The sequence below is a fragment of the Poecile atricapillus genome, chromosome 21 (assembly GCF_030490865.1).
Source record: "Poecile atricapillus isolate bPoeAtr1 chromosome 21, bPoeAtr1.hap1, whole genome shotgun sequence".
NCBI classification, from domain to species: Eukaryota; Metazoa; Chordata; class Aves; order Passeriformes; family Paridae; genus Poecile; species Poecile atricapillus.
The window spans coordinates 4,877,646-4,904,121 of record NC_081269.1 but is presented as its reverse complement, the minus strand read 5'-3'; the positions used below and the strand labels follow the sequence as shown (position 1 = coordinate 4,904,121).

The window sequence follows — 26,476 nt, the reverse complement described above, 5'->3', positions numbered from 1 at the left end:
CTTTCTTGCAATTTTCTCATCACTGCAAACCAACAGGAGGGCTAGAAATGGTGCTGACAAACTGTTTGTTTTCATTTAGACTAACTGGCTTTTGGTCTTTGTGCTGCAGAGGAATGCGGCTGTTCCACTTTGCATTTGTTTTTTGATTTCTCCATCTCTTTTACAAAGCAAATAAAGAGAAAAAAAAACAACCAACCAACCCTAACAATAACAACAACAAGGCCAGTGACAAGCTCTTCACACGCCACCATGCAATGAGCCTTTAAAAACCCCAAACAAACTAAACAAACAAAAAAACCCCAGTGAAACTCCTCCCACAATTTGGGTTCATTTTAATTCTGCATAGAGTTGCAGAAAGCAAGCAGGAAACTAACAGGAGGACAAAGGTAAAGACTAATGATAGCTTTTTACACCTTTGTGCAAATGGGATTCTCCCGTACATTATAACCTGACCAAGGCAAATTTATCATTTGCTAGTCAAAATGACCCTACTCCAGCCCCACCTGCCACTTGGAGTGTCACAAAACACCAGAAATACACCCAGAACAGGGCTGCCTGTACTGTCTGTCAGCTACAGGTGCCTGAGCCAAGACACAGGTAACAGCCCACTCCAAAGCATCCAGTTGGGACAGTGTACAAAAAGAGGCTGCAGGGCAACAAGAGGCTAAGAGAAGCAAATTTATTCTCTTCATGCTGGCAAACAAATCACAGAGAGTGAGGAAATCCAGCACATTATACACAGTAACACCACAGTACAGACAATTCCAAGCTCAACTCAACAGGGGTCCCAGTCCACCCTGGGTACCTCCAGACTGCTTTGGACCTTGGGATGAACTTACTCTGATCCACCTTGGTGCCTCCCCTGAAGCCACACTGCAACAATCAGATGTCACAGATCTGTGATCTTCCAGGCCAAAGCTGGAAGTTTATCAGTGCAACCCAGACCCCGACCTGCAGCGTTCGCGAGGAGATCCTGGGCAGGAGCCAGACCTGGCCAGTGGGACACCATGGAGCTCACTAAGCCATTGTGAGAAGTGTGTGAATAAATGAAGGACTTTGCTAATAAGTGACAAAGATCATTTGTTTAAAAGAAAGGACTAAATAATTGCTGGTTCAGCAGTCTGGATTTAGCCTATTTGTAACAAAGGTGTTTTGAGGAAAATCATTCTGCTTAAATGGCTTAATGTAAGTAAACCAGAGAGCTGAACACGATGTTGATGAGGGGCAGATAAGTAATTGATAAACAAGAATATTCACTGAACAAGGAGCCTGTGGCCTCAATATACCTTGAACTGCCCAAAGTTGCCAAAGCCAAGAAAAGCCAATGCTACATCGAGTTCTTCCAGCTTGGATTCCTATGTCACTCCCAGGCTTCAACAACTCTGGGACTTGTCTTTAAAGTTTACCTTTACAGGCTTTTCTCCTCCCCACCCTCTCTCATCCACAGGCTGATGTACTTGAACCACAAAGCTGCTGTCTGTCACAAAACAGTTGGTTAATCCCACACAACCCAGCAATAGGTGGCTGCAGAACAGCCCTTGCTAGTGTGCAGTTCCTTCCCAAGCCGCTGGATTCAAGCTCTGACCAGGTTGCACATGGAAACCAAAGGGGTGGCTTTGGAATACTTCAGCAAAAGTATAAGTGTTTACTATTAACAACAGGCATGAGTTTTGCTCCACGTGTTCGTGAAAATTTGAGTCTTCAACCAGCTGCTATGAAACCATGGCTGGAAACTCAAGTTGCAGATTTGCTCTGTACACATTACATCCATTACACTGGAGAAAAATATTTGCTGGACTAGTTTTAAGCCCATATGGGCTGATAACTTAAATGCTGTTTGTCAGACCAATGCAGGGGAGACAGCAGCTCTTCAGAGCCTACTGCAGAACGGGATGCAGAATTTTAAACTCACTCTGAGCCGACAAACACTGGCCAGAAGCAACTGTCAAGAAAGTTAGCTTGAAGTTGTTTTAAAAACAATGAAGCAATATTTTAACCAGGGGCTCTGTGATAAAGGTCCAAGGATGTAGAGTTCTGCAAAAAAAATCCCAGCCAGCTATTAACTGGCCCCCAAAGGTCTTTTTCTGCTGATAATCTCCACCAGGGTCCTTCTGCTTTGTGGTCTTTAGAAAAATCCCAAGTATTTCCAGAGACAGGAACATCAGCAGATGTTTCAAGACAACGCCATCTCAGAGTCAACTCTACCATTTAAATGCTTTTAAAACATTAATTTGGCAGCCCAGCAGCGTGGGCTTCCTAACTAAAACATATTGCTCAAAAAGCAAGTAGCTCAAAAAGTAGCGTGGGGGGGTTTGTCCTTGAAATACTGGTTTGTGGCTCGGGTTTTGATTTGATGTCTGATAACCATCTCTGTCTCCCAACCCTTACCAGGAAGGATCGGTGAGACAAATACCCACAGCTTCCAGGAGAATAAAAGGAAAAGCCAAACAGGAAAAGTAGTTATGAACAATACAGCCCTGGCTTAGTTAATGATCAACTCTGCACAGACCATACTACTTTTACCCAAATACCACATCCTATTTGAATAGTTTTAGTAATCAGTGGGTAGTAAGAGGCCTCTTAAACATCATATTTGTTTTATCACAAGCAGCAAAGAAATAAAGAAGATGAGAAATCCCCAACGACTCTGCTCTGTTGACAGGAAGCCCATGCACTGTGCAGGGTGAGCTCAGCTGTGTGGAGGGGTGGGCAGGAAGGGTAAAGGGTCAGGGTCCCCTGCCTGCACATTCCCATCACATCCCTGATGGAGTATGACTGTCTTCTGCAGCCGGACAAACCCAGAGCACACAATGCACACTTGAATGGAGAAAACAACTGCTGCAGTCTGCCCTGATCCTACCAGGCTCTACAAGACACAAAGGGCTGATCAACTGCTTTCTGTATTTCAAGCACTTCCAACCAGAGCAACCCTCAGCTCATAAGGCGACTTTAGTCAGAGTTGAAAGAGGTAACTGGAATGACTCTGCTGATCTTCCAAGCATCTCCTCCTCAGCTCTTAAGTATCACTGACTCTCAGCACAATGGTAAAATACTCACAAAGCTACAGTAGTTTACAATGGCACAGAAGCAATTAAAGATTTCCAATAACATGCTGCTCAGAGGATTGCAGGCTAATTGCTGAACGGTCAAGGGTTCTGGCAGCAATAACGCTGTAAGGAGATAAAAAGGTTGTAAGGCTTCCCATACAAGAAATAAATAAATAAGCAGCTCCCCAAAGAATGGCAATAGCAGCCACACACCTATCCAAGTTCCTGACTCGGCACTTGGCACAATTCAAGATTAGGTGGCAATGAAATTTCCCACCATAAAGGCCACGGCCACATGATAGAGGAAAATGACAGGGGAGGGGGAGGACAAAGGGCCAAGCAGGCTGGGCACAAAGACAGGTTACAGCACGGAAGTGGCAACACAATCAGCCTGAATTACCCAGTGTTGTCATTTACTGTACAGTTTGTAATTACCACCACAACCTCAGAACTTCCTCTTACACTGTGAAGTGCTGTTTCTTTACACTTTGCACACAAGGGCTGTCACTTAGAAGAAAACTGATTAAGAGACAGAGCAACAGGCTGCTAAGCCAGGTCTGAAAGGACATTTTGTGCCTACCTATCACTGAAAATAATTCAGTTTAACTTCCTGGATTTATTTTTTTTCCCCTAAGAGCTCCACCATAAACTCACAATGCTGTGAAGAAAATGTCTACTCCTGGTCCTTCTTTCTTTCCCCTCAAAGCTTAAAATACATGTAAGAACTATGAATTAACATCTTAGAAAATAGGCTGGTATAAGGCAAGCACGAGAACCATGGAAAACAGTGTATCTGTGCTTTTAGATCCATCTGGCTCCCGAGTGTTGGAGGATGAAGGAGTAAACAGGGCCAGGGGTGCTTCAACATGTGCTCAACTGTGCCCAGGGAGGGCTCCCACTGCTGCCTGGCTGAAAGGAAACCAAGGCAGAGCCTGAAGTATTTAAACACAACAAAAAATGCTTCAAAATGCCAGAGAGATGTGGGCACCAAAAGGTCAATTCTCAACAGTGGTCAGTCCTCAGGTTCTAAACAAAGGCTGAGCATCTCTCTGCACCTTCTGGCCCCGCTGAACATAGCCTGGTGAGACTCACACAGGAAGGATGTGGCACAGTGAAAGCAAAAGCTGGGCTTTCTCAAACCCCAAGCAAGTGCCCGGATGGCTGGGTCATCCTGCTTTGCCACCGAGATAAAGAGGAAAACTGGGTGACACAGGAATCTGGTATTATCAGAGAAACTTGTAAAAGCCACTTCAGGGACACGAGCAATGAATTGAATAATTAAAACTTGGCCAGAGGCAAAGGAAGCGACTGCAGGCAGGAAGAACTGATCCATGGCAATTCCTCCAGGTTTCTCATTAAAAATTCTTTGATATTTGCAGACTATCTGAAGCTTTGCTTTTTCCTTTCTATCTTTTCTATCAGCTGCCTTAGAGTTTTAGTAAACCAAAGTAAATTTTGAATCCTACACACAAATAAACTAGTAAATCAGCAGAATGCTCCCTATGTTCAGTGAAAGTAGAAAGACTTTCTGGAACAAGTTACAACTATAAATTCTGAGCATTTTGATAAACACAAGTCTCCCGGACATTATCTGAATCCTTGTGAACCTGAAATGAATTAGACCCAGACCAGCTGACTACATTACTGACTAAAAGTGTCAACACAAGAGTAATTTCTGCTGATCTCTGAAAGTCAGAGCTGATCAGCCAAATACATCTACTAAAGAATACACTGAAACAGAAGTTTCTGATAATGTTGGATCACCACTGCCCTTCCCACTCCACAGAGAACACATTTTTAGCATAGCAAACAACTAAATCTGGATTTTTAGGTCTTGCCCATGATGAAATAAGGACATCCAATTATTAATCAGCCTTTGTGAACTTGTAATTAGGAGGACAAACTTTAAATACTGGCCTTTACTAGGCCAGCCTGAGAGCTGCAGCACCATCCTGATTGAGAACATGTCGCTAGAGGACACGAAGTAGGAAGCAAGGGTTCACATCACAGCAGCCAAGGTTTTATTTTCTCAGGAGACAAGAGCCCTCATTTTGGGGTTTTCAATCCTTTTATAAGGTGTTCCTATATAGGATAACCTGACTGGTACAAGGAACAACACCTCTCTCATCCCACAGGTGGGACAAGAGAAAAAAACTCTCAGAACATCTGTGTCACTGTTTTGAGAACTAAAATCTTATTTACACAACAGTCCTTGAGAGAGAAAAGTTTCCCAAAAGACTTTCCCTTGGGAAACAGATCAGCCACTGATAGGCTGAAACTCTCTCAGGTTCAGAAAATTATATCCACAAGAACACTCGCAAAATATTAATCCAGCACTCAGCCCTGTGAGAACACTTCTGCGTGGGCCAGAAGCTCTGTCATTCTCATGCCGATTAATCTTCCCTCACAGGAGGCAAAGGACAGTGTAAGCTCCACTCTGATAACTCTGTTATCTCTCTCCCCAGAAAAGGAAAGGGTGGTCCTTCCAACCGAGTGGCCATTTAAACCACCACGAGGCACTTCACTGCAGGGATCCGTGTGACATGTGACAAGAGGGAGCAGAGACGAGCAGCCTTTCCCCTTTCTTATGATCCCTTTCTGTACAGTCTCCAACTGCGGGTTAAGTGTTTGAGCAGGGGATAAAACAAACATCTTAAAAGCGCTTAAATTGTTACCTGGCTACCTACTCTAGCTCGGTAAATCATCTGGAGCTCCAAGGAAATGTTTCAGCCCACAGCATGTTGGGGTTTTCACCACAACTTCAGAATTACTGCAGCTTCCCAAAGCCCAGGGCATATTCAGTTTGCATCACTGCTTTGGAAGAACAGTTTAGGTACATCTGTGTTAAACCTACATTATCAGCAACCGCAAGGAAAGCCCTGATGTTTACAGGCAACACTGCAAGCAGAAAAAATTACTAATTACAAACATTTTGGGTTGAGTATGAAAGGCTCAGAGAGACTTAACTGAACTGATTACCAACTGCAGCAGTGATTGCTAGCGCTCACAAAAGAAGTCACAGAGGCACAGAGTCCAGGGACTCATTTCCATATGAAGTGTAAGCAGAGACATCTACTAAAGACTTTGTAAGCGCAAGGCAGCTGCAGTTCTAGCAGGAGCTTCTTGCGATAGTTCCAGGTGGGATCCAGCACTTTATCCCGCTATCTGGAAGCTTTTCATGATGTTTCTAAGAGATAAATCAGTCTGTTGGCTTATTTAAAGAAGTATCAAGCATGGCTAGACCACAGCGACTATCTCTCTGAACACCTTATCTACCATCCCATAGCTGCCACTTCCCTCCTTAATCCCCCCAGCCAAACGCCACGAATCAGGCCGTGCCTGCTAATTGTTTATAAATTAAATGATTATTCCTATGTGCATATCAAAGGGGGAGGGGTGTGTGTGTGCGCAGCTGGAGAGACTGATTTTCCATGCGGCTTAGTTTGGGACACAGACACTCTGCACTTCAGAGCTGCCCAAGACTGACAGTAGATAACTGGCTCGCGTTCTCCGCCTTGTGACCCGCAGGTGCTCAGCGCAATGTCTCAGACCTGCTCCTGTGCCCCCGACACCCCAGCCCCGCACTCCCTCCCTGCCGCTTTGCGATAAACCAAGAGATCAGATAAACGGGATAATCTCTGCTTTAAGCCCAAAAGACGGCCAAAGTACGTGGGCCGGGGATCTGTACCCCGCTGTCAGCGCCCAGCCTGCTGGGGGTCCGCGGGGGCCCCGCACCGGCACCGCACGGGGAACCGGGGGAACCGGCGGGAGGAAGCGCAGCCCTGAGCCGCCCGGGCAGCTCCCGTGTAACACTGAGAGAAGCGCTCGGATAGGACTCGGAGTACTTGCAGTGAAAAAAAGGATAATCAGGAAAGTGAGCGGTGAGAAGCCGCAGCCGCCGGGCTTATCAGCACTTCCACACTGCGGTGCCAGGCAGGGGAAAGTCTGCCCGGAGGCAACCGGCGGCGGAGCAACTACGGGGAACGGGGCGGGCGAGGAGAGAGAGGAGAGGGGAGAGCGGAGTGAGCGCAGCGCACGGTCGGGCAGGGGAAGCCGCCGGGAGCCGGGGCAGGCGGAGCGGCAGCGGGAAGGGGAGCCTCGGCGGTGTGTACCGGTACTCACAGCTGGGCGATGGCGCCCTGGGAGATGACGGCGTTGTCGGAGAAGTAGGGGATCATCGCTCCCCACCGCGGCGGCCGCCCTGCCCCGCGGCATCGGCACCGCCGCTCTGCCCCGCGCCCGCCGCGCCGCCCCCGCCGCGCAGGCGCGGCCGGAGGGCGGGGCCAGGACAGGCACCGCCCCCTGCCCCGCCCACACCGCACGTGGCGGAGCGGGGCTGCGGGAAAGGGAGGGGACAGGAGCGACCGGGACACGGGAAACGGGAAACAGGGACAAGCGGGACCGGGACACGGGAATCGGGGACAGGCGGGACCGGGACGCGGGAAACAGGGACAGGCGGGACCAGGACACGGGAATCGGAGACACCCGGGACACGGGAATCGGACACGCGGGACCGGGACACGGAGATCGGGGACAGGCGGATGGTCTGCCCCGTTCACGGGCCGGAGTTCAGCTGCCGGTTCCCCCAGCACTGCGCGCGGCTTCGCACAGTTTTTCCTTTTCCCTTCCCTTTTCATTTCCCCTTTTTCCCCCTCCTTCTTCCCCTCTCAGATCTACGCCCTGAAACCGGGTTTGATGCAGCACATCAAACGATGTTTTGCAAAAGGCAGGCGGGGACAACTCGGGTGATTAGGAAACGACCTTAATTTTTCGCATGCAGGAGACGGAGGGAAGAGTTCTTGGCAGTAACTTTTATATGCAGAGACGCGACAACTTGCTTTCTGCCAAAGGAGAAGAGAAGCAGCTGCTTTTGTGTGCTGTTTAATCTTTAGCTCCAGCGTCCCTCGAGAAAAGGAAGAAAGGAAGTTATTTAGAACAAAAGTCTTGTCGTTTGGCTCCTGAGAATTCAGATGTTACAGCGCGAGGGAAACTGAATACAGTTTTCCACTGGGGAGAGCCGGGGACAGCTCGATCCCACCCCGCACTGCCCAACAACCGAGGAGCCTTGGATCGGGAGCAAGCTCAGTTTTGTGTTTCCCGTAGGAATTCATCACATCCCAGCACAGAGGAACACGATATACCAGCCTTAAGTCATCTGCTGTGGGTGGCACATGCCCAGCAAGGAGGCACAAGTGAGCTGGCAGGGGAAGATGCGAGTTTAAACACAGCTACTTGCTAATGACATCAACTCAAGAGCAAAAAATACCAAGGCATCAACTGCAGAGCTGCCCCTGTGATCTGGCAGCAGAGCTGGAAGCCAAAAGCTTCATCAGCTTTATTTCCAATTATTAACTGAAAGTTTCAGAGAAGCAGAGAGAGGTTGAAAAAACCAACACAGTGTGATGGCAGCTGTTCAGGTCTTGATAGGAGATTTGACAGAAACAAGAAGACACTTGCCTGAAAGGTCTTGACCATCTCCACTTCAGAGATGGGCAGAGAAAAGGGTAAAACACTGGAATTTGTGATTCTGCAAGTTTTGCTAGGGTATTGTTTGGTTGCAATAATTTAAACAATGTCATCCTTTATAGCCAAGAGTGCAGCTCTGGTAATGGTGCCTCACAGCTGTAAAGAAAATGCAGTGCCAACTTGCTGCAATGCCAAAAAAAATCATTTTGTTAGGCAGAAATGAAGTTGGTTGCAAGAAGCAATGGAAAAATCAGGACATTAAGAAATGGAGGGTAACTCAATCCTTCCAGAGGTCAAGAGACTGGCAAGAACCTCATATTCAGTAGTAACACATACCACACATTCACAGACTGAAAAACAAGCCCAGAACTTCTGTTCTATTCTAATTAATAACTTAAGGGCTTTATTTCAAGCATTGTAGAAAACTAAATGTACTTAGACACTGTCCAGACACGTCAGATTTCTTACACGTAACCACCATTAAAAGGCAAGCCCTTAAAACCTGCTGAAAACAAGTGCAGTGATTAACTGCAAGCAGCTACCCATAACATATGGGTATTTGTAAATTAATTAGTCCTGGATTAATACAATCATGCACTCCATCTCCAAATGCCAGAGAACCAAGTGATGACAGAAATATCCCATTTGTTTTCTTTTCAAACCTTTACAGAACAGAAATAGGAAATCCTCAAATAAGTTAATATGTTGAAATCTGCACTAATAAAAGCTATTTGAACTTGGGTTTGTTGCCATAAAGACTGAAACCCCAGCCTGAGAGTGGCACACGTTAGAGAGATTAACCTTTCAGTTCCCACTGTCCATTTGTGGAGACTCAGAGAATAATTAAGGCTGGAAAAGACTTTCAAGATCAAGTCATCTTTCACCCATCACCACGTTGTCAGCTAGACAACAGCACTAAGTGCTGTGTTATTTTCACTTTTGCTTTTAACATTATTTTATTTTGCTTTTAACATCAGACTTGGGGAACAACTCTATTTCTTTGTCAAAGTTGCTCCTATGTTTAGACACGAGTAAAAGTTTAGACCCAGTAAATCGATCCCTCAGCATGCAGGAGCAGGGAGCAGGTAGAAAGAAAGGGATGCATGAGATGGGGTTTAAGCAGCAAGTCACAAGACAGCCAAGAAATTGCTCCTGGCTGGAAGCAGGTGCACTCTGCTGGGACAAACACATGAAGAATTTAAAGTGCACAAAATTGCAGTGATGACAAGTAGCAGCCTAAATCAGCACCGTGCTGCAACAGACCATGTGAGCAGAGCCATTAATCACTGCATGACAAGATGGAAATACGCCTGTCTGGGGTCTCGAGTGTTGCCCAGCCCAGTGCACAAAATGACACTTTGCTGCAGGGAAAAGGGCACTGCTTGTCCGAGTTCTCCTCGGCATTTCCTGCTGGAAACTCTGTGGGGCCCAACGGAGCAGGCAGCAAACTCCACAAAGCACTGTGACACCACAAGCCTGTGGGGCAGCAGGATCCCGTTTAACCTTCAACACCACACAAATGAATAAACTGCAGTTATATACAGCACATGAGACACACTGTAAAAACACCCATCCCTAAACCTTTCCTATGCTAAGGCAGCAGTTAGAACCAGTTATGGAAGCACAATGGAAAAAAAACAGAGTGTGAGGGATGTCTGAGCAGGCCCTTCAGGATAGGGGGAGTAGAGGGAATGCTACCAGAGCTGCCTCTGGAGAGAAGTTTCAGGAGCTGGAAGAAGAACATGCATGCACAAATCTCTCATATTGACTTGTAATGTTTGGTCTGGCAGACAAGGCTGACAACATATTGTTTATTCATACAGTCATCATTTTCCCTGGTGTCTGCATTGCAAAACTGTACAATCACAGCACCTTGCACAGTACCTTCAGCTGGTGCAGTTTAGCAGTTTTTGAACTTGCACTGGTGTAACAAAGTAATTCTGCGTCCTACACAGGACTAGCACTTGCTAATGGGTTTCTTGTCCAGTGCCCAGGTCACCATGAAGTGCTCCAGTCAGGGTTGGCACTGGCATGCCCAGGTTTGACACTCGCAGGAGGCATGCTCAGAGCTGGACACCCAGTCCTGTCAGCACACATAGTTCACATGCAAACAGAGCATTCATCAAGCTTCTGTTTCCATCCAAGATCAACAGCTGAATTGCTGCTTCTTGTCAGACCACACAAAGGTGTGGGTGTCACCATATTCCACCCACTCCTATCCCACAGGGGCTTGCTGAGTGTCTGCTCACGTGTTAACATGATTAAGTCTGGAGCATGATTGTCTAATTAGGCATCTTCAATTTTTAGTCTACACTAATGTAAACTGTGTATCAATTACTAATAAAAATTACTCTTTTCATTTTAGATTACACCTACCAGTGAGATTTTCTCTGGTCCCCTTAGTTCTATTCTAAGTTCTATACTATAATATACTGTCATAGTCTTTCTAACTCCAGTGGGTGTGAAGGGCTGGGTATTAATAAGTCTCTTTGACTGAATGTTCTGTTCCTACAAATATGTAAAATACTACATCTGTACATTGGTCATGTTCAAGGTAAAAGGGACAGTGGGAGGCTGTCACACGTAGGAATTTTACCCTAAATCATTATTATCAGTACCACAGATAAGGCAATGCAGAACCCAGACCCATGTTTTCAGGGGATTATGAAAAAAAAAAACTTGTGAAGCCGCTCTGTTAGACAAACTAACCTCCCCCTCATCCCCAGCACATCCTCTCCCTGCCAAGCGATGTGCCACGGCCGTGCCGGCTCAGCCACCTTTACCGCACATGTGGAAAGTTTGTTCTTTACTGTTCAACAGCTGTTTCCGGTGATATTTATGAAAAGTCACTGAACTTTGAAAACAACACGTCCCTGCCCACAGCCGAGCACGGGAGTCCTGCACAGGCACCGTTGGGGAGCAGAGGTAGCAAAAGTTCATTTCCGTGTGCAGAGATGGGGCCAAGTCCTTTGTTTTTCTCACTGGCAGCTACACTCAGTCTTTGTCCACAAGGGCAGCTGTCTCTGCATCAGCTCTGATGGGAAAAGGGTCCTAAGGGGTAGCCTTGAAAAATTTGCTGCCACACTGCAGCTCTTTGAGGGTCAAAGGACCTGATTACCCTGCGTTTCTGGTGGGAAGTCAGTTAAGTCATCCTTTTGCTGTGAGGACATGTGGCTTTAGGCACTGAACTGAGTTGACAGATGAGTCTGAGTGGATTAAGGGTCCAAACAGATGATTTATTTGGGAAGAGCCTTAAATTAGTGCAGCAAACCTGTAAATAGGTAGAGACTGACTAGCTGAGAGCAGCATCTCCTGCACTCATCTCCTACTGTTGCCTCCACTCCTTCGAGGGGAAGGTGATCTGTCAGAAGCCTCCTGGATGGTTTTAGCATGGGAGATGAAGCCTTCTGCGTTCTGCAGTCCAATTTATCAGGAAAACATGAAGCGATTTCAGTAGCAGTGATCATAAACAAGCCAATGCACGCAGGGCAGAATGAGATAGAGTACAGCACAGACACAAAGCTTTCCCAGTGATTAACAGACATACCACCCACCAAGGCAGGGCTTACATACACCAGCTGGATTACACACAGCCAGGGGAACTTAACCAAGTAATTATAAAGGAGCCCATATCTGGTTAAAACAAAACTAAAACAAACAAACAAGCAAACAAACACACTCCCCCCCCCCAAAAAAAAAAAAAGGGCAGGGGAGGCAGGAACAGGGAAAGCACGCAAAACTGTACTTGAATCTTGAAGAACCAGTCAGAACAGGAAGCCACATTCTAAATTTGGTTATTTAAGCTGTCAAAGAGTATTTCTGTTTCCAGCTCTTGAGCAAAGAAATCAGACAAGTACAGGGATAGTGAGATAAGCATCACTGAAAGAACAAACCCCTGCCTTTAAAGCCTTTTGGTCAGCTGCCCATCATGATTGATGATTAGGCTGCCTAGCTGAGAATCCAACACCTATTTTGCAATATTATCAGTTCATTAAACCCTTCCCTCACCAGTCCCACATCCAATCACTGTATACTTTACTTATCATTAAATCTTCGAGGGTCTGACACAGAGAGGTCAATGCTCAATTACACCTTTTTTACAGAGCCTGAAGCAAAGATGACTGAAGGGACCCGAGCAGGAAAAGAGACACAAGCAACACCAGTGTAGGTAATGTACTATTTCAGTGATGTGTGGAAAAGAAAGATCTAAATCCTCCCAACTGTCAAAACCATTCACTCACCCAATTTTATAAAGGAATGTTTTTGATTTAAAGGCACCAAAGAGGTGAACGGCAGTGAGTCCAGAAACCCTGGCTCAGATTATCAAAATACATTTAAGTATCTGAAATCCATGAAGCACTGAAAACTCTGAAGATTCATGTTTAACTTTGAAGTCTTGTGAAGGTCTCACCAGGAAAGGGAATTTCAGAGCTTCCCTTCCTATTCCTTTAGCTTAGAGCACCTGGTTCATGCTCAGCAGGAGACAGAAGCACATATGGGATCCTTAAGGCACCTCCTGGTCAGCCCCTCCTCTGTGACCCTCTGAAGGAGCACAAGTGCATGGGAGCACCTGTCCTGGACTCTAGACCCTTTTTGTAGCTGAAGTATCTGACCCACCTTCATTCCTTTTACTTCCCAGCTTGTCCTTGCCCTGTTCCTCATTCTCCTCTGTTCACATGCTTAGAATGACAAATTCAAAACCACTTTTCACAAGCATTCAGATTTTAAGCGAGGTCCCTGTGTTTACCTGGTAATTTGGCAATGCAATGATGCTACTCTGCTTGATCCTTCAGCCTGAAGATCACACCTGAAATCATCTCATATATTATTGTGATCCACAGGTATGTCATTGGACTGGACTGAACATGTTGCAACCCTAAACAGACCTTGCAGTGAACCAGCCCCGCAGATACCTGTCACTAATCGAATAAACCCAAATTTTACTGCCAGTTCAATACCTTTGCTCACAGTTTGGTGATAAAAGATCTGGTATTCGAAAATGAAGGCCACTGAATCGTGGCCCACAGAAACATTTTCTGGTGGTCAGCAGAGCTGGCAGCTGACCAGAACTGTTCTTTATCTCAGCATTACACTCTCCCCCAAGCAGCTGTAATAAATGCCAGAGAGAGGCTGAGCTGTCACTGAAAGGAAAGACAGAAAGATGAATTCAGGAAACACATTCTAAAGATAAGGTTCATACTACAAGAGCTTGGTAATCTCCAGCATGGATAAACACACATTTTCCTGTACACACACAGCCCCTTCTTACTCAAGATCTGGAGTTAACAAACTGTCTTGCACACACATTAAAGACCCAGCTACTGTTCAAGTACCAACACAGTAAATGTTTGGCAGCTGCAGTCGCAAGCAAAGGCAGCACAAGGAAGGTTTAGTTGCCAGAACTCTCAGCACACAGCTTTTGGAAGTGTCTCTTGTAACACCAGATAGGTTTTAAGGATAACCAGGAGCGGCAGGAGCCTGCCAAAGGAGCACCAAATGGTGGTGACACACATCTCCAAAAGTCACAGCAGGCACATGATGTTGTAGATCCACATATCTCAGTGTGGAGTGTGAATGAGCCTTTGGACCTGCAGTCAATTCAGTCTCACACGACCACCCCCCCCCATTTCTCACAGGGACTAACTCACATTTTACAGCCGGTCTCAGTTTAAAAATCAAACAGGTTGGCTTACAGCTTCTTGAGCTGCTGCCCTGTAGAAGGAAGCACATACACCTATTCCACTTACTCTTTGAAAAACAACTTTTATACTGCTATAAACCATCAGCTCCTGCATCAGACTGTGGTCTTCTGCTCCTAAAACAAAGGTATTTACTCACAGCTTGAGACCTTGAGGCAACTTGGCACATCCAACTGCTATCATGGCAATAATCTGATTTGCTTTCCTTCCCAGTTCACTCCTGGAAGGAACTATTTTGATTTAAAAAAAAAACCAAAACAAATCAGAAGGTAACCATACTTGTGCTGCAAAAGGTGTGGGGTTTTTTTCTTTTTAAATTATAATTTAACACCACACTCTTGCCTCTTGAAGAGGGGAGGACAAGCACATTCTGAGAACCTTTTCAGGTAACAAGCCCCAGATTTCAAGCAGGATATAATCACTTTCTGTGGCACCTGAAGGGAATGACAGGCTCCTCAGCTTTACCTGAGCAAATGGACTTTAGTCCCATAAAAGTTCAAAGAATCCCTCTGAAGTCTCTGGCAGCCTCACTAGGCAATACAGCTCACCCAATTTTATATGCAGCAGTTACTGAGTAGCCTCAAATGCTGCATTTCAGTAACCAGTGCGGTTTCAAGGCACACAGAAGTGGTAAAATCATGATGGTGTGGAAAGAGAGGCAGCATTTAAAACATAAAACCCAAAGAGCAAATGGCAGATCCTGACAGCAAATCCAGTGCAGCTGCAGCACCGCTGCTGCCCCGGCCCCGGAGATGTCATTCGTCAGCAAAACAAAGATGCTGAATCCTTGCAACCTTGGCACAGAGCACACAAAACCTGAATGTCAATACCTCAGCAGGTGTAAACACAACTCACAGCTCAATACACGTGCATTTTAGATAAATTTTAACAACCTCGGGATGCTGCAAAGAGCTTGTTAACACAGATGCTCCATTAAGAGTGTACTCAGTGTGGCAGCAGCACGTCTGGGGACAGGAGAGATGTGCAGGCCAGTTTAGCTCCACAGCCTCCAGACAGCCTAATGAAAGTGTCAGAACATAGCTATGAAGGTAATAAATGTAATAAATAGATTGCTCAGGACATCTGCTTACGCAGCACTGTCTTGGTTCCATTAGCCACGTGTGACAGGGACTGGCTTGATCAGGGACTCCAGAGCAAAAACCTGGATCTGTGTCAGGGCTTTGGAGATTTCACCCATAAACTGCATGAATGGTCACTGCTACAGCTGGACAGAGACACCACCCAGGCTTCCCCCAGAGCAGGGCTTGGGTGTGAGAAAAAATATTGCAGAAGCCAAGCTGGTTTCACCTATTTGTTCAGCTTCAGATATTGGCAGCATTAACTCGCTGGGGTTTTTAATAATGGATAGAAATATTTATAGAAATGAGATCTGTGTTAACTGTACCCAAGTACTTTCCTCAGTAGGAAAAAAAAAACCCATTCCTCTTTGCATCAACACAAAAGAGTTGGACAGGAAATGCCATTTTAAGCACCTTCCAAGGATGACTGCAAGATGACACAGGAACTCTCTTTCTGCACTCTGATAGCTCTGCCCATCTTTTGGACAGAAGTTTTAATCGGATTCTGCCAATTCCCAAAGCAGAAAGCTTCTCAGTCCATGATGGTGCTAACAAGTGCAGACTTGTCAGGTCATTTGAATGCTCTGTAGAGCAGGTTTATGTTTAAACAACATTTTCACACAGTTCTCTTCTCTGTGAGACCCAGTCCAGGCAATCACAGGCCTGTCTGGTGTTAGATCTTAAAAAGCACAAGTCAGCAAACAGATCACTTTGTTTAAGTATGGTGATCTTGATGTAATTATGTACAAGCTTAAGCTCCCGTTTGTAACTTATTTCTCTGCCTCTTTGGAGGACATTTTAGTTTGCTGCTCTTCATAGTCTCTGCTCAACAAACACTGTCCCTCCTGCTGTTCTGCTGCCAGGCTTTCCTGCACGTTCCCCCTCACCTCAATATACATCCCATACCACATCAGGGAGGAAAGATAAGCAGCAGAAACCTAACACAGGAAGCTCTCTAGATTTTGCTAATCACAGGATTAGCAGTGCTGTTGATCAGTGTGTAACATGTCTTTTGAGACAGCAATCCCCAGGCTGTGCAGAGACATGGGGACACGGGAATGGAAATGAAGGCTCTAGCCAATGATTGTCAAGACTGGCCACTGCAAAAATCTTCTGACACCAAACAAGTCCATGTGTTTATGCTTAGGTCTTCACTGACTCCCTTGCAAGCATTAACACCTAAGTATTAATAACCTTTGAAAAGTTATCTTATTTATGCAAACACACATTCAGTCCTACCACAGCAATAGTCCTGGCTTCAGTGTCCAGGATGAGCTTGGACATGCCTGATGCCTGACATGCTTAGGTAGCATGTGAACACATTTTTCATGACCACAGGAGACAAAAGGTCTCCTCACCATAAGAATTTTGCAAACAGCAAAAAAATTCCCACCCCAAACACTGACCACTGACTGGAGCTGCAGCCAGGTCACCTGAATGAAGCCTCAGGAGAACTGGGCCCTGTCCAGGCAAGCAGTGAGAAATGTCAGGCTGCTGCAGAGCACCACCTGAGTGACATCTTTCCTTTTAAGCCAAACTCAATCTGTATCCTTTTTATTGCCTGGATTTTTCAATAGCTGCTACTTGCTACACTCCTGTGAAAACTGGGGATTAGATATACTCAGGAACTGTTTATGGACATCTGCTGCTCCTCCACAGCAGGACTCCAGGTTCACTACTTACCCCATTTGACTCTATTATTTTTATCCTACTGTAATCAAACACATTTAACACCAACTCCCTTGTTTTCCCCCAGAAGGAGTTTGGTTTTAGTTAGCTCCATGACCCCAGTAACAGGAGTCAAGGAGCTCAGATCACCACATCAACAGCAGGTTGTCATTTCCTACCCCAGGAAGTTATTTCAAATATATTTAAAAAATGTTTGTTTCAGACCTAACCTATAATGGTTGCTAAGTGCCTGCAACAATTAAATAACTCCCATCCCTTCCAATGCATTATGTATACTGAGATCAAGTCATGAATTGATCTTGTGACTGCTTGAAGGCCAAGAGTGAAATGAAAAATCAGAGTTTAGCTGAGTTCAATTTGAGCCTTTGGGAATTGTGCTTTCCAGCTTTCCTCTCACTCATGAAGGCTGTAAAATGAAGAAAGAGCAATTCTTAAATCATCACTTAGGGGTTGAAGACTGAAGTAAACAGGGCAGCCACCTTCCCTGAGCCACAGAATCACAGAACTACACTGAAATCATGGGAATGTGTAACCAGGACAGCTTTTTCTTTTGCAGATTCCTCCAAGTTGGCCCCAAAACACAAAGCCCAAATCTCATTCAAGCATTTTAAATACTAGATATTATGGCTTCTGTTGCTACCCACTCACACAAACACCATAAAGCAAAGAACCGTAACAGTCAGAGAGCTCATAAAGGGAAAACCATTTCACCTTCACTTCCCCTTTACTCCCTCTGGAGGGAATCTGAAACTTTTCACAAAATCTGACTGCAACATTTTAAGCCAAGAAAGCATTCGTGCCATTGGAGAAGTCACCTGATATATACAATTTTTGCATTTATTAAATTCAGCTGAAATAATTCTTTTGATGGCTTTGAGGAAAGGAGATAAAGCTTCCAAGACCCTAGGAAGCCTTACCCTGCAGACTATACCTACATTATAAAAATCAACATTACTTGTTACCATTCAATCAGCTGAGTTTCAATGTTTACTTTTTAGCAAATAACATTTACCACAAGAAGTTCTTTCTGAAGCAACTGAAATCAGCATTTACAAGAGATGAACACCTCCTTGCAAAACAATCCCAATAAAACAAAAAAATCCCTGCAAATTCTCAGTGTCTCCTAATTTTGGAGCATAAATTTGACTATCTGCATCAGCAGCAAATATCCATAAATCCACTGAATGTGCTATTTAAGCAGCAGGTACCTTATCAGGATAACCCTTGATGGCAACAGGGACTTTTTAACCAGAGAAAAAGAGTGTATTAGTCTGGTTAGACCTCTCAGAATACTCTGATGGTGGACTAAATCCTGAGAAGCAACACAGGACACTGGAGGGAGCTACAGAAACAGCAGTTTGGAGAATATATTCACTAGCATCTCTGCCAACTGTTCCCCATATTTATTTTTTAGTGTGCAATCTGACTTTTCCCATTTCCTGCTGCAGCAAACACTTTACTAGAACCCATTTTTCAGTAAGGCTTATTTAAGACAGTTGTGCAACATCAACCACAAGCAGAAAGTGATGCATGTTTGCAGGACATGCCAGAGGAACAACAAAAGCCCTGTGGAACATTCCATGCAGCAAGGCATCCTCGAGGACTCCTGTGAGCCTCAAGTGACAATCTTACCTTCTGGGCTGGGACCGGCATTCTTCTTCCCCACTGTCTGCCTCCTGCATACATAAGGAAAGGAGAAAAACATTAATATCTTTTAATACATGCAGAAAGCAAAGGCTTGCATTTCACTGGTTTGATTGTGTAAGGCAAGGGGAATTTTCCCTGCTCCTGCATGCAGCTGTCACTAGAGAGGAACTCACTTTCTGCTCAGCTGTCACTTCATGTTCTCTCAAAAGCCTTTTAAAAACTCAGTGTTACTGTAATTTTTGCCCCTGCAGGATTTTGCATGCCTTTGCACAGACTTCCAATGACCCTTGCCAAACATGGCAGGCCAAGAGCTAAACACGTAGTTCACTTCTGGGCAAAAATCTCTGGGTTTTTATTACCTTTATGGAGATCATATTAATTCATAGTTCAGTGTCAGCAATCAAGCGTAAAAATCCACAAAACTAGCACGTAATAAACCTGACAAATCAGACTGAGTGAGCACAGATATGACCAGAAAGGAGAAATTTGACATATTACACTGCTTTAGATGAGATATTAATATGCACAATTTCTAATGTGCTGTGGAATTTTACTAGGCCTACCTACTACAGCCCAAAGCAATATCTCAGCAGAGAGATCTCAGCAATTAATTCTGCTTTTACAGATTTTTTTAATGTGCATTTACATACACCCCGCCAGGCACTGGAGATGGGGTATAGGATCTGTTGTACTAGTGAAAACTTACTATATTTGTGCAGGTCCACCGGTAAAAAGCATTTTAAAACATACCAAGGGTTTTGCCAGGGCAGGGGCATCCCATGAAAACCAGAGCTCAGACAGAGGAAGGAAAAAGATAATTTCGTTCTTGGTTGCTCTAGGCTTCCCTTCTGCAGGGAAGCCACTTTGGAGTGGTTTTCCAAGCCACAACCAGCAAGATTGCAAGAGACCTGTGCCACTGAGAGTGTTTCACAAGCTGGATTTGCAGTGCCACAGTGACAGTGCCCTCCTTCCAGCACTGCCCCTGGCCCAGACTCCTCTGCAACAGGCTCCAATGATGGTCTCCCATGAACAACCCCAGGGGAGACTGTACAGCTCTTCTGAACTACACTCTTTGTGTTTACTGGATACAGTGGTCCAATTTAGTTCACTTTTTAATCAGAGTAAAGTGCAGATGCTCCTGCTGGATAGTCTTTCTCATTATTTCAATGATCTGAACCTGTGATAGATGAGAATAACTAGAAAATGCTCCTTGCTACTGGTCTTCTATTTCTAAGAACAGGACTAGAGCACCACTGCACCACCAAATCCTTCACTTGGAGCCACCTGCAACCACAAATTCAAGCTAAAACCTGCAGACCATCTACACCAAACAAAAGCTGGCAGGAATACCTTCTACTCATCATTCCTGAGAACTGGCTCAGCAACTTGATAAGGGAAGTAGCATTCCTGACCCCTTCAAGATGAAAACACCAGTGAACTCCACAGTCAACAGCAAAGGAGCTGTTGCATCATTCAGACAGTGCAGATGAAGAGTAGCCATGGGAGCAGCCGCAGCATTTTAAGACCAGGGAGCCAAGTCCTTGAAGATCCGTAATCCTAATTACCAGCGTTTCCCAGGATAGTGTACTTTCATTTCTCACCCCAGCACTGGAAAGTGCAGGCAATCCTGCCAGAACATAAGCTCCAATTGAGTTCCCTGCGGGTTTACAAGAAGTTGACTTGGGGGAGCAAGAGAAACAGGTCAGAAGGGAGGGGAAGATGTTTCATTACATGTAGAATTGCTAGAGACATGATGATGTTTTTGAATAAAAAGTGTATTTAGCTAGAGAACAAGTTCCTCAAACTCCACAGCAAGGCAAAACAACTGAAAGAGCCCTTGAAGTCTCATTTGTGCTGCTCAGGAACTCAAGCTATGCAAATATTTTTAATATTATAATGAATGGCTGTTTCTACCTGCCAAGAAAAATCCTTGTCACAGCAATTGGCCAGCCTGGTGTGCCATAGCCAAAAGTCCCACAAGTGACAGGAGGAGATCCTGAAATATGTAGATCATTATCTTAGCTCCCCTCAAAATTCAACCCTCAGGAGCTCAGTGTGGAGGAGGCCAGACACGGCCCAATTAATCACCATCTGTCTCTGCTGAAGCTCTTACATCTCTTTGATACCAGACATAAATGTAGCAGGTTTGTGTGAGGAACACATTCACTCAGAATATAACTGACTACAAAAACAGAACTGTAGACAAGTGTGATTTGAGCAAGAGACCAATTGCCAGTACCTCGGATGCTACCTGGAACAAAACTAACTTTCAGCAGCTTCCTCTTCTTCTCCTCAGCAACTCTGACCAGCCTGCAGCCTACTCCTTCCCTGGAATTCATGTTTTGTCCTGGATTTACAGCGTGGTCAGATTCAGATCTGAACCACCTTCACCCCATCCTCCGTCCCCTCTGCAAATGCATCCAGGGATAAATGGCATGAAAGAAGACACAGCCAATGCTCCCGTATTTCACATATCCCTCCCCAATCACTGCTGCCATTCCCGCTGTGCTGTGGTCACTATAAAATCCTGCAGCCGCCAAACATCCCCCAAATGCCCGTCCGGAGCCCAGGCGGCTGCAGTGATGCTTCTTCCCGCTAGAGGGGAGGGCAGGACAGGGATGTGCCCGCTCAGGTGCCGCTCCAGGGAGGAACAGGCTCCAAGGGGACACGGCCCCAGCACTGACACGACCCCCAAAACCAGCACCTCCACGCTTGCTCCCCATTTCCAGCCTATTTCCAAAGGCGAAGAAGAATTGCTGCCAGTACAACAATTCATCAGCCAAGACGCGGCTCAAACATTCCTTTCCGAGGACATCTTTGAGGAGGAACATGCTCGGACAGCATCCTTGCATAGTGAATGCAGCCGTTTGGAGGTGTGACCTGTGACACCACTCCAGCTTTTACAGCTGTCTTTGCACAGGTGGTGGCAAGAATTTGGGATGCTGCCCCAGCTCCGGGTTCCCTGTACCCTGCAGCACCTGTGATGTGACCACAGAGACAGACCCAAGGGATGGCAGATTCCACAAACTCTCCTTGGAGATTCCTGATGCTGGATTGCTCCAGCCTCAAACCAGCCTCCTCCACCAGGCTGCACAGACGAGGAAGCTGAGCAGCACTGATGAGCTCCAGAGGGAGTCATGCCCTCCTTTCCTTGACCAGAAACAGAGGCCTCAGGGGAAATGGAAGGAATGAGTCGCATAGCTCTAAACTAGGCCACGATATTAAATGCCGTTTAAAGTGAAAGATGAAAAATTCCATCTCTGCTCCTTTCAGGCCATGTAGGACTGAATATGCAAAACATTAATCCTGTTTGTGCTTTGATCCACTGCCAACTATCTGTCATCAAAAGGGCAAGGGAGAGGAGAGAAATTTTGGAGTGCTGCTCTGTTCTATACAATGGGAGTCACTCCATGTCGCGCAAACAATTCTGCTTGTACAAATCTCCTTTTTGCAGACTGATGTAATGATAAACAAGATTCATTCTCCACTCGTATGTACTGGGACTGGAGCTGTCTGCCTGGATTTAACATCAGGAACATCACAGCAAGTTCTTGTACTGTAAGATATGATTATTAGCCTAAGTTATGCACCCAATAATCACTACATTTCTATTAACCAAGGAACATTTCACACAGACTACACCCTAAAAATACATCTTTCAAACCTTAAAAGGATTCCCATTTAATAACTGCTGTCTATGTATGATTTTATGCCAACATACCTGACTGTATAGACAATGCCTGGGAAGTGGTTTTATGAGGAGTGAGTGGTCACAGCCAGCAAATATCAAAAGACCACCAACAATTTAGAGACTTTTCACCCCTTAAGTCAACATCTTGCTTGTAGCTGTGAGGTGAACACTTAGACATTACAGAATATTAGTTAATATAGATCCCCCAAACCCACAGCAACATTTAGATGCATCCATGCCATCAGAGGGGCTTTTCATTTAACATGGTCAAACGTCCACCACATGGACAGCTTTGGACTCAGTCTCAAAGGAGGAACTACAAAGACAAGGACTGTAATTAAATGAGCAGTCTCCCAGATCCCTGCCTACTCTTTCCCTGGCTACATCTCGTCCAGTTCTTCAGACACACACTAAGTGCCTCTGAGCTGAACATGACCTTTGCTGGGAAGAAGGCAGCTGCTTTAGTCAAATCAGAGGCTGTGCAATCAGGCACTGATCCAGTCGTTAAACCATGCAAATGCTCCTTTCACAGCATCCACCAGTGTCCCAGTGTCCCTCTGTATGGGCTACAGCCACACACAGTGCACACTTCTCCAAATGGGAGCTCTCCTCATGTGCCAGCAAGTATTAAGCAAGCCAGTACAAAAGCCACCCTCCCACAACTATTTGCCAATGCATGGATAACCCAATCTGGTCAAATCTTGCAGAGGGTGCCACTGCTGCAGCCACAGCCTCTCCTCTAATGCAACACAAGGCACACAGAGCATCCACTGGATGATCAGATTCCTTAGGACTCAATCAACTCCTGACACAGACACGTGGGATGCCCTGGGGTACCCAACATCTGCACAGAACTGGCACCAGGTACCCAAAGAAGCAATTCATTAGAGGCTTATGAAGTCCAAGGGATGAGGATCTGTACAGGGACATCACACAGAACTGAAGTTCAATGCCTTCCAAAATGAAATACTTAATAGATTTCTGTTCAACAGCAGACACTGCACAAAACTGGTCCTATCAATAATCTCAAATCATCTGCTGGAACAAAGCAAGACAAATGTTTGAGTTGCAGTGCCAAATATCTATTACACATTTCTGTAGCAGAGGGACTTTCCTACAGTAGTCTGAGTTGTATCAATCTCTTAAATAAACTGTGTGAGCAAAAAGCCCACACATGCTGCATTTGCAGTATGGCTGAAGTGCCAGCAACAACACTGCCTAGGAAAATGAAACAAGGACTGACTCCAAAACCTGGGTTGATAAAAGGTTCCCTTTTTTCTTGCAAGAAGCCCAAGACTACACACAAATTCAGTGGGTGTTGAGGGGAGATGCAAAACCATACCAGGTACCGCTTCCAGTCTGACTATGTCTAGTAGTAGTTCGACCCTTTAAAAAGGGTCACTTGGCCACCAAAAAATGGGCATCCAGAGTCTGCAAGTTCCAGATGGAAAACCAGAAATCCGCAGCAGTTTGTGTGAACGGTCTGCCTGGGGAGGTGGTGGAGTCACCATCCCTGAATGTGTTTAAAAAAACACTGGATATTATAACAACACTCAGTGCCATTGTTTAGTTAAGGTATTAGGGCATTGGTTGGACCCAAGGATCTTGAAGGTCTCTTCCAACCTAGTGATTCTGTGATTTACTCAGTGTATTTTGGAAACCATCAGCATGGTAGCAATATGCAAGTACTTATCAATAGAGGATAAGTCTCAAAGCTGAACTGAAAACCAGTTCACTTCAGACTTCCTTGGTCTCTAGAGGTGGCTAACCTTAACCATGAATAAAAATGATGAAACTAAATAATAAACTCACCTAGCATGATCTACAGAGGAAGCTCACTGCTACATTTTGAAATACTTATATCTGCCATCAAACACATTTTAAAGTAGAAGCTGCTACCAGGAAGCCTTTGACATAAAAGTTCTTCAAAAAGCTGAGCAAACCAGGCCACAAACGAGAAAGGGGAGAACTGCACTGTGTTTTGTATAGAGCTTTTACCTCTCCTGAGCCATAGGTATAAGGGATAAACAAGCATTTCTCCAGCTGTTGTTCTCACCCCTCACTATTTGCATGAAATGTTTTGAATTAACATTTTCCTCCTCACATGTCTTCTGGATCTGAGGTTCCATATAAGCAGTAGCTTTCTGCAGCCAAGTGTTCATTCAGAGGCTGGCATTCCTTCTGGATTGTTTTCTGTATTACTTTGCTATGTCAGTAATTGGTATATTTAGGTCAAAGACATTGTGCTCCTGCTCACGAGAGAGAAAAAAAACAAAACAAGTTCCTTATCAAAGCTTTCATCTTCCTGCTGGAGCAAAGAGATTTATGCAAACCTTGTTTAGATTAGCACTCACTAAAAACTGCAGAACTAAACTCAGACACTTCAAGACAAAAATTACAAGCCTTCAACTGGTGCAACAAGAGTTAGGATGAGAAATACGGTGTGACACAGCCTGCTACACTACACCACAAGAACAGATTAAAAAGCAGATTACTGTCAACTGAATTTCTGCAGTGAAATCAGCCTGCCTGATGGGGAGTACAACAGCTTTTGCCTTAATCAGAGACCCACCTAAAGGGAAGAAAAAAATCCCCATATATTGCAGATATATATTCACCTTAAATGTCCCTACATCACATGTGTATTAATATAACTTCTCTCATTAAAACTGTGTAGTAGCACATCATCTCTAGCCACTTACAGACACTTAGGAAAAAAACCCAGCAGAACTACTGTCTCCCTGAATAGATCTTCCCTCTGACTTTCAGAAGGTCTTTCAGCACACCGTATGACAGAAAAGACAGGTATTTAATTGGTAATTCTGGTGCTTTGCTGGATTTAATGCCTACCAGAACCCTAAAGGTATCTGCTTAGTCTCCTTTTAGGCAAAGCTAATGACATTGTCCACTGGAAATCTTAGAATCTAGGAGCATTTGTTTCCCTATAACAGTAACAAATGCTTATGGTGAAGGACCAAGTATGAGAAGACTCACTGGCTGTACAAACACAGGCACTGGAACTCCAGTTTTCATACTGGAAACTGTTGCTGATGTCAAGGGTATAGTTTGACTAAGACCAAGTCAAAGATATGCGTGTGTACACTGGTGAATCTCAGGGCAGGGCTTCTACACAGCCAAACAGTCTGTGAATAAAATTAAATCCCAGCTCCTCAGGTAACCACAACGAGCAGCTGTTCATTATCCACTCATGCAGGCTGACACATTTACATGCATGAAATTGTCCCTCTGCAATTATGCAGGATGGACATTCACACCTCAGACCCTCTCCAGTCACTGCCTGTTAAAAACACAGACCTTACTCAACCTCCCAATGCCCTCCAGAACTTCCAGAGCAGCCCTGGCCATGCACCTCCTCACCCACAGGGCTCACATCTTCACCTCTGAAGCTGGGCCTGTTTCCAGCTGGAGAGAGAGACTCTCCTCAACTGCTGCATTAAAAAAGTGGCAGCTAGAATTAAACAAGGTTGAAGGAGCCTGAAAAGCAAACTGGCTAATGAGCCATATGCAGGGAAGTTGGAGAGCTGGATCTGCAGCTGATACTCTTTAACCATCCATGAGCAATAGGAAAGCATTACAAGGAATAAGGACATAGATCAGACATGGCAGATGCACAACACCAGCTTCTGGGTTAAATTACTTTCCCATTGACACAAAAAAACATTTGAAAGTGTTTTTAAGAGAGGAAAATATTTGGTTTTCACTCATGCTGAAAGGCTATTTTAGGAGGAGGAGGGTGGAAGGAAGGGAGGTACATGGCAAAGGGAAGGGTCTTTGTCTTGCAATCAGCAATCTTCCTGTTAGCATCTGGTTTACCTTGGTGCACGCTCATTTGTATCCCTGCAGGAGTTATCTCAATTAAAAATCAGGGAGTTATTCTAGGGCTCTGATCAAGTTGTAACTCCAGAGCTTTGACTTTTCCAGTATGTACAGTAGGGTCACTAAAACGATGCTGATCCACCTGCAACATACATGAAATATGTTATTCCCATAATGGAACAATAGAGGTATTTGGATACCATTCCTACTTATGTCATAGCTGTGTCCATAAAATGAAGCTGTGCCAGCACAGCCCTCTTGCTAGAAGTCCAATTCCTGGTCAGCAGCAGTAGCATAACCAGGCAGTTTTTTCATTTTGAT

The 26,476-nt window shown here is 45.1% G+C and overlaps 1 protein-coding gene across 5 annotated transcripts in view; it reads right to left on the bottom strand.

The window, feature by feature from the left end:
* Window positions 1-26,476, bottom strand: part of SSH2 (slingshot protein phosphatase 2) — a 91,884-nt gene that overhangs the window by 44,419 nt on the left and 20,989 nt on the right. For 2 of the 5 annotated variants that reach the window (XM_058854503.1, XM_058854504.1), the window contains exon 2: window positions 18,613-18,656. In XM_058854503.1, coding sequence (XP_058710486.1) covers window positions 18,613-18,656 — 44 coding nt within the window. Of the gene's footprint in view, window positions 1-3,057; window positions 3,171-7,169; window positions 10,853-18,612; window positions 18,657-26,476 lie in introns of those variants that run through there. The other 3 variants (XM_058854500.1, XM_058854505.1, XM_058854506.1) reach the window with 2 other exon arrangements.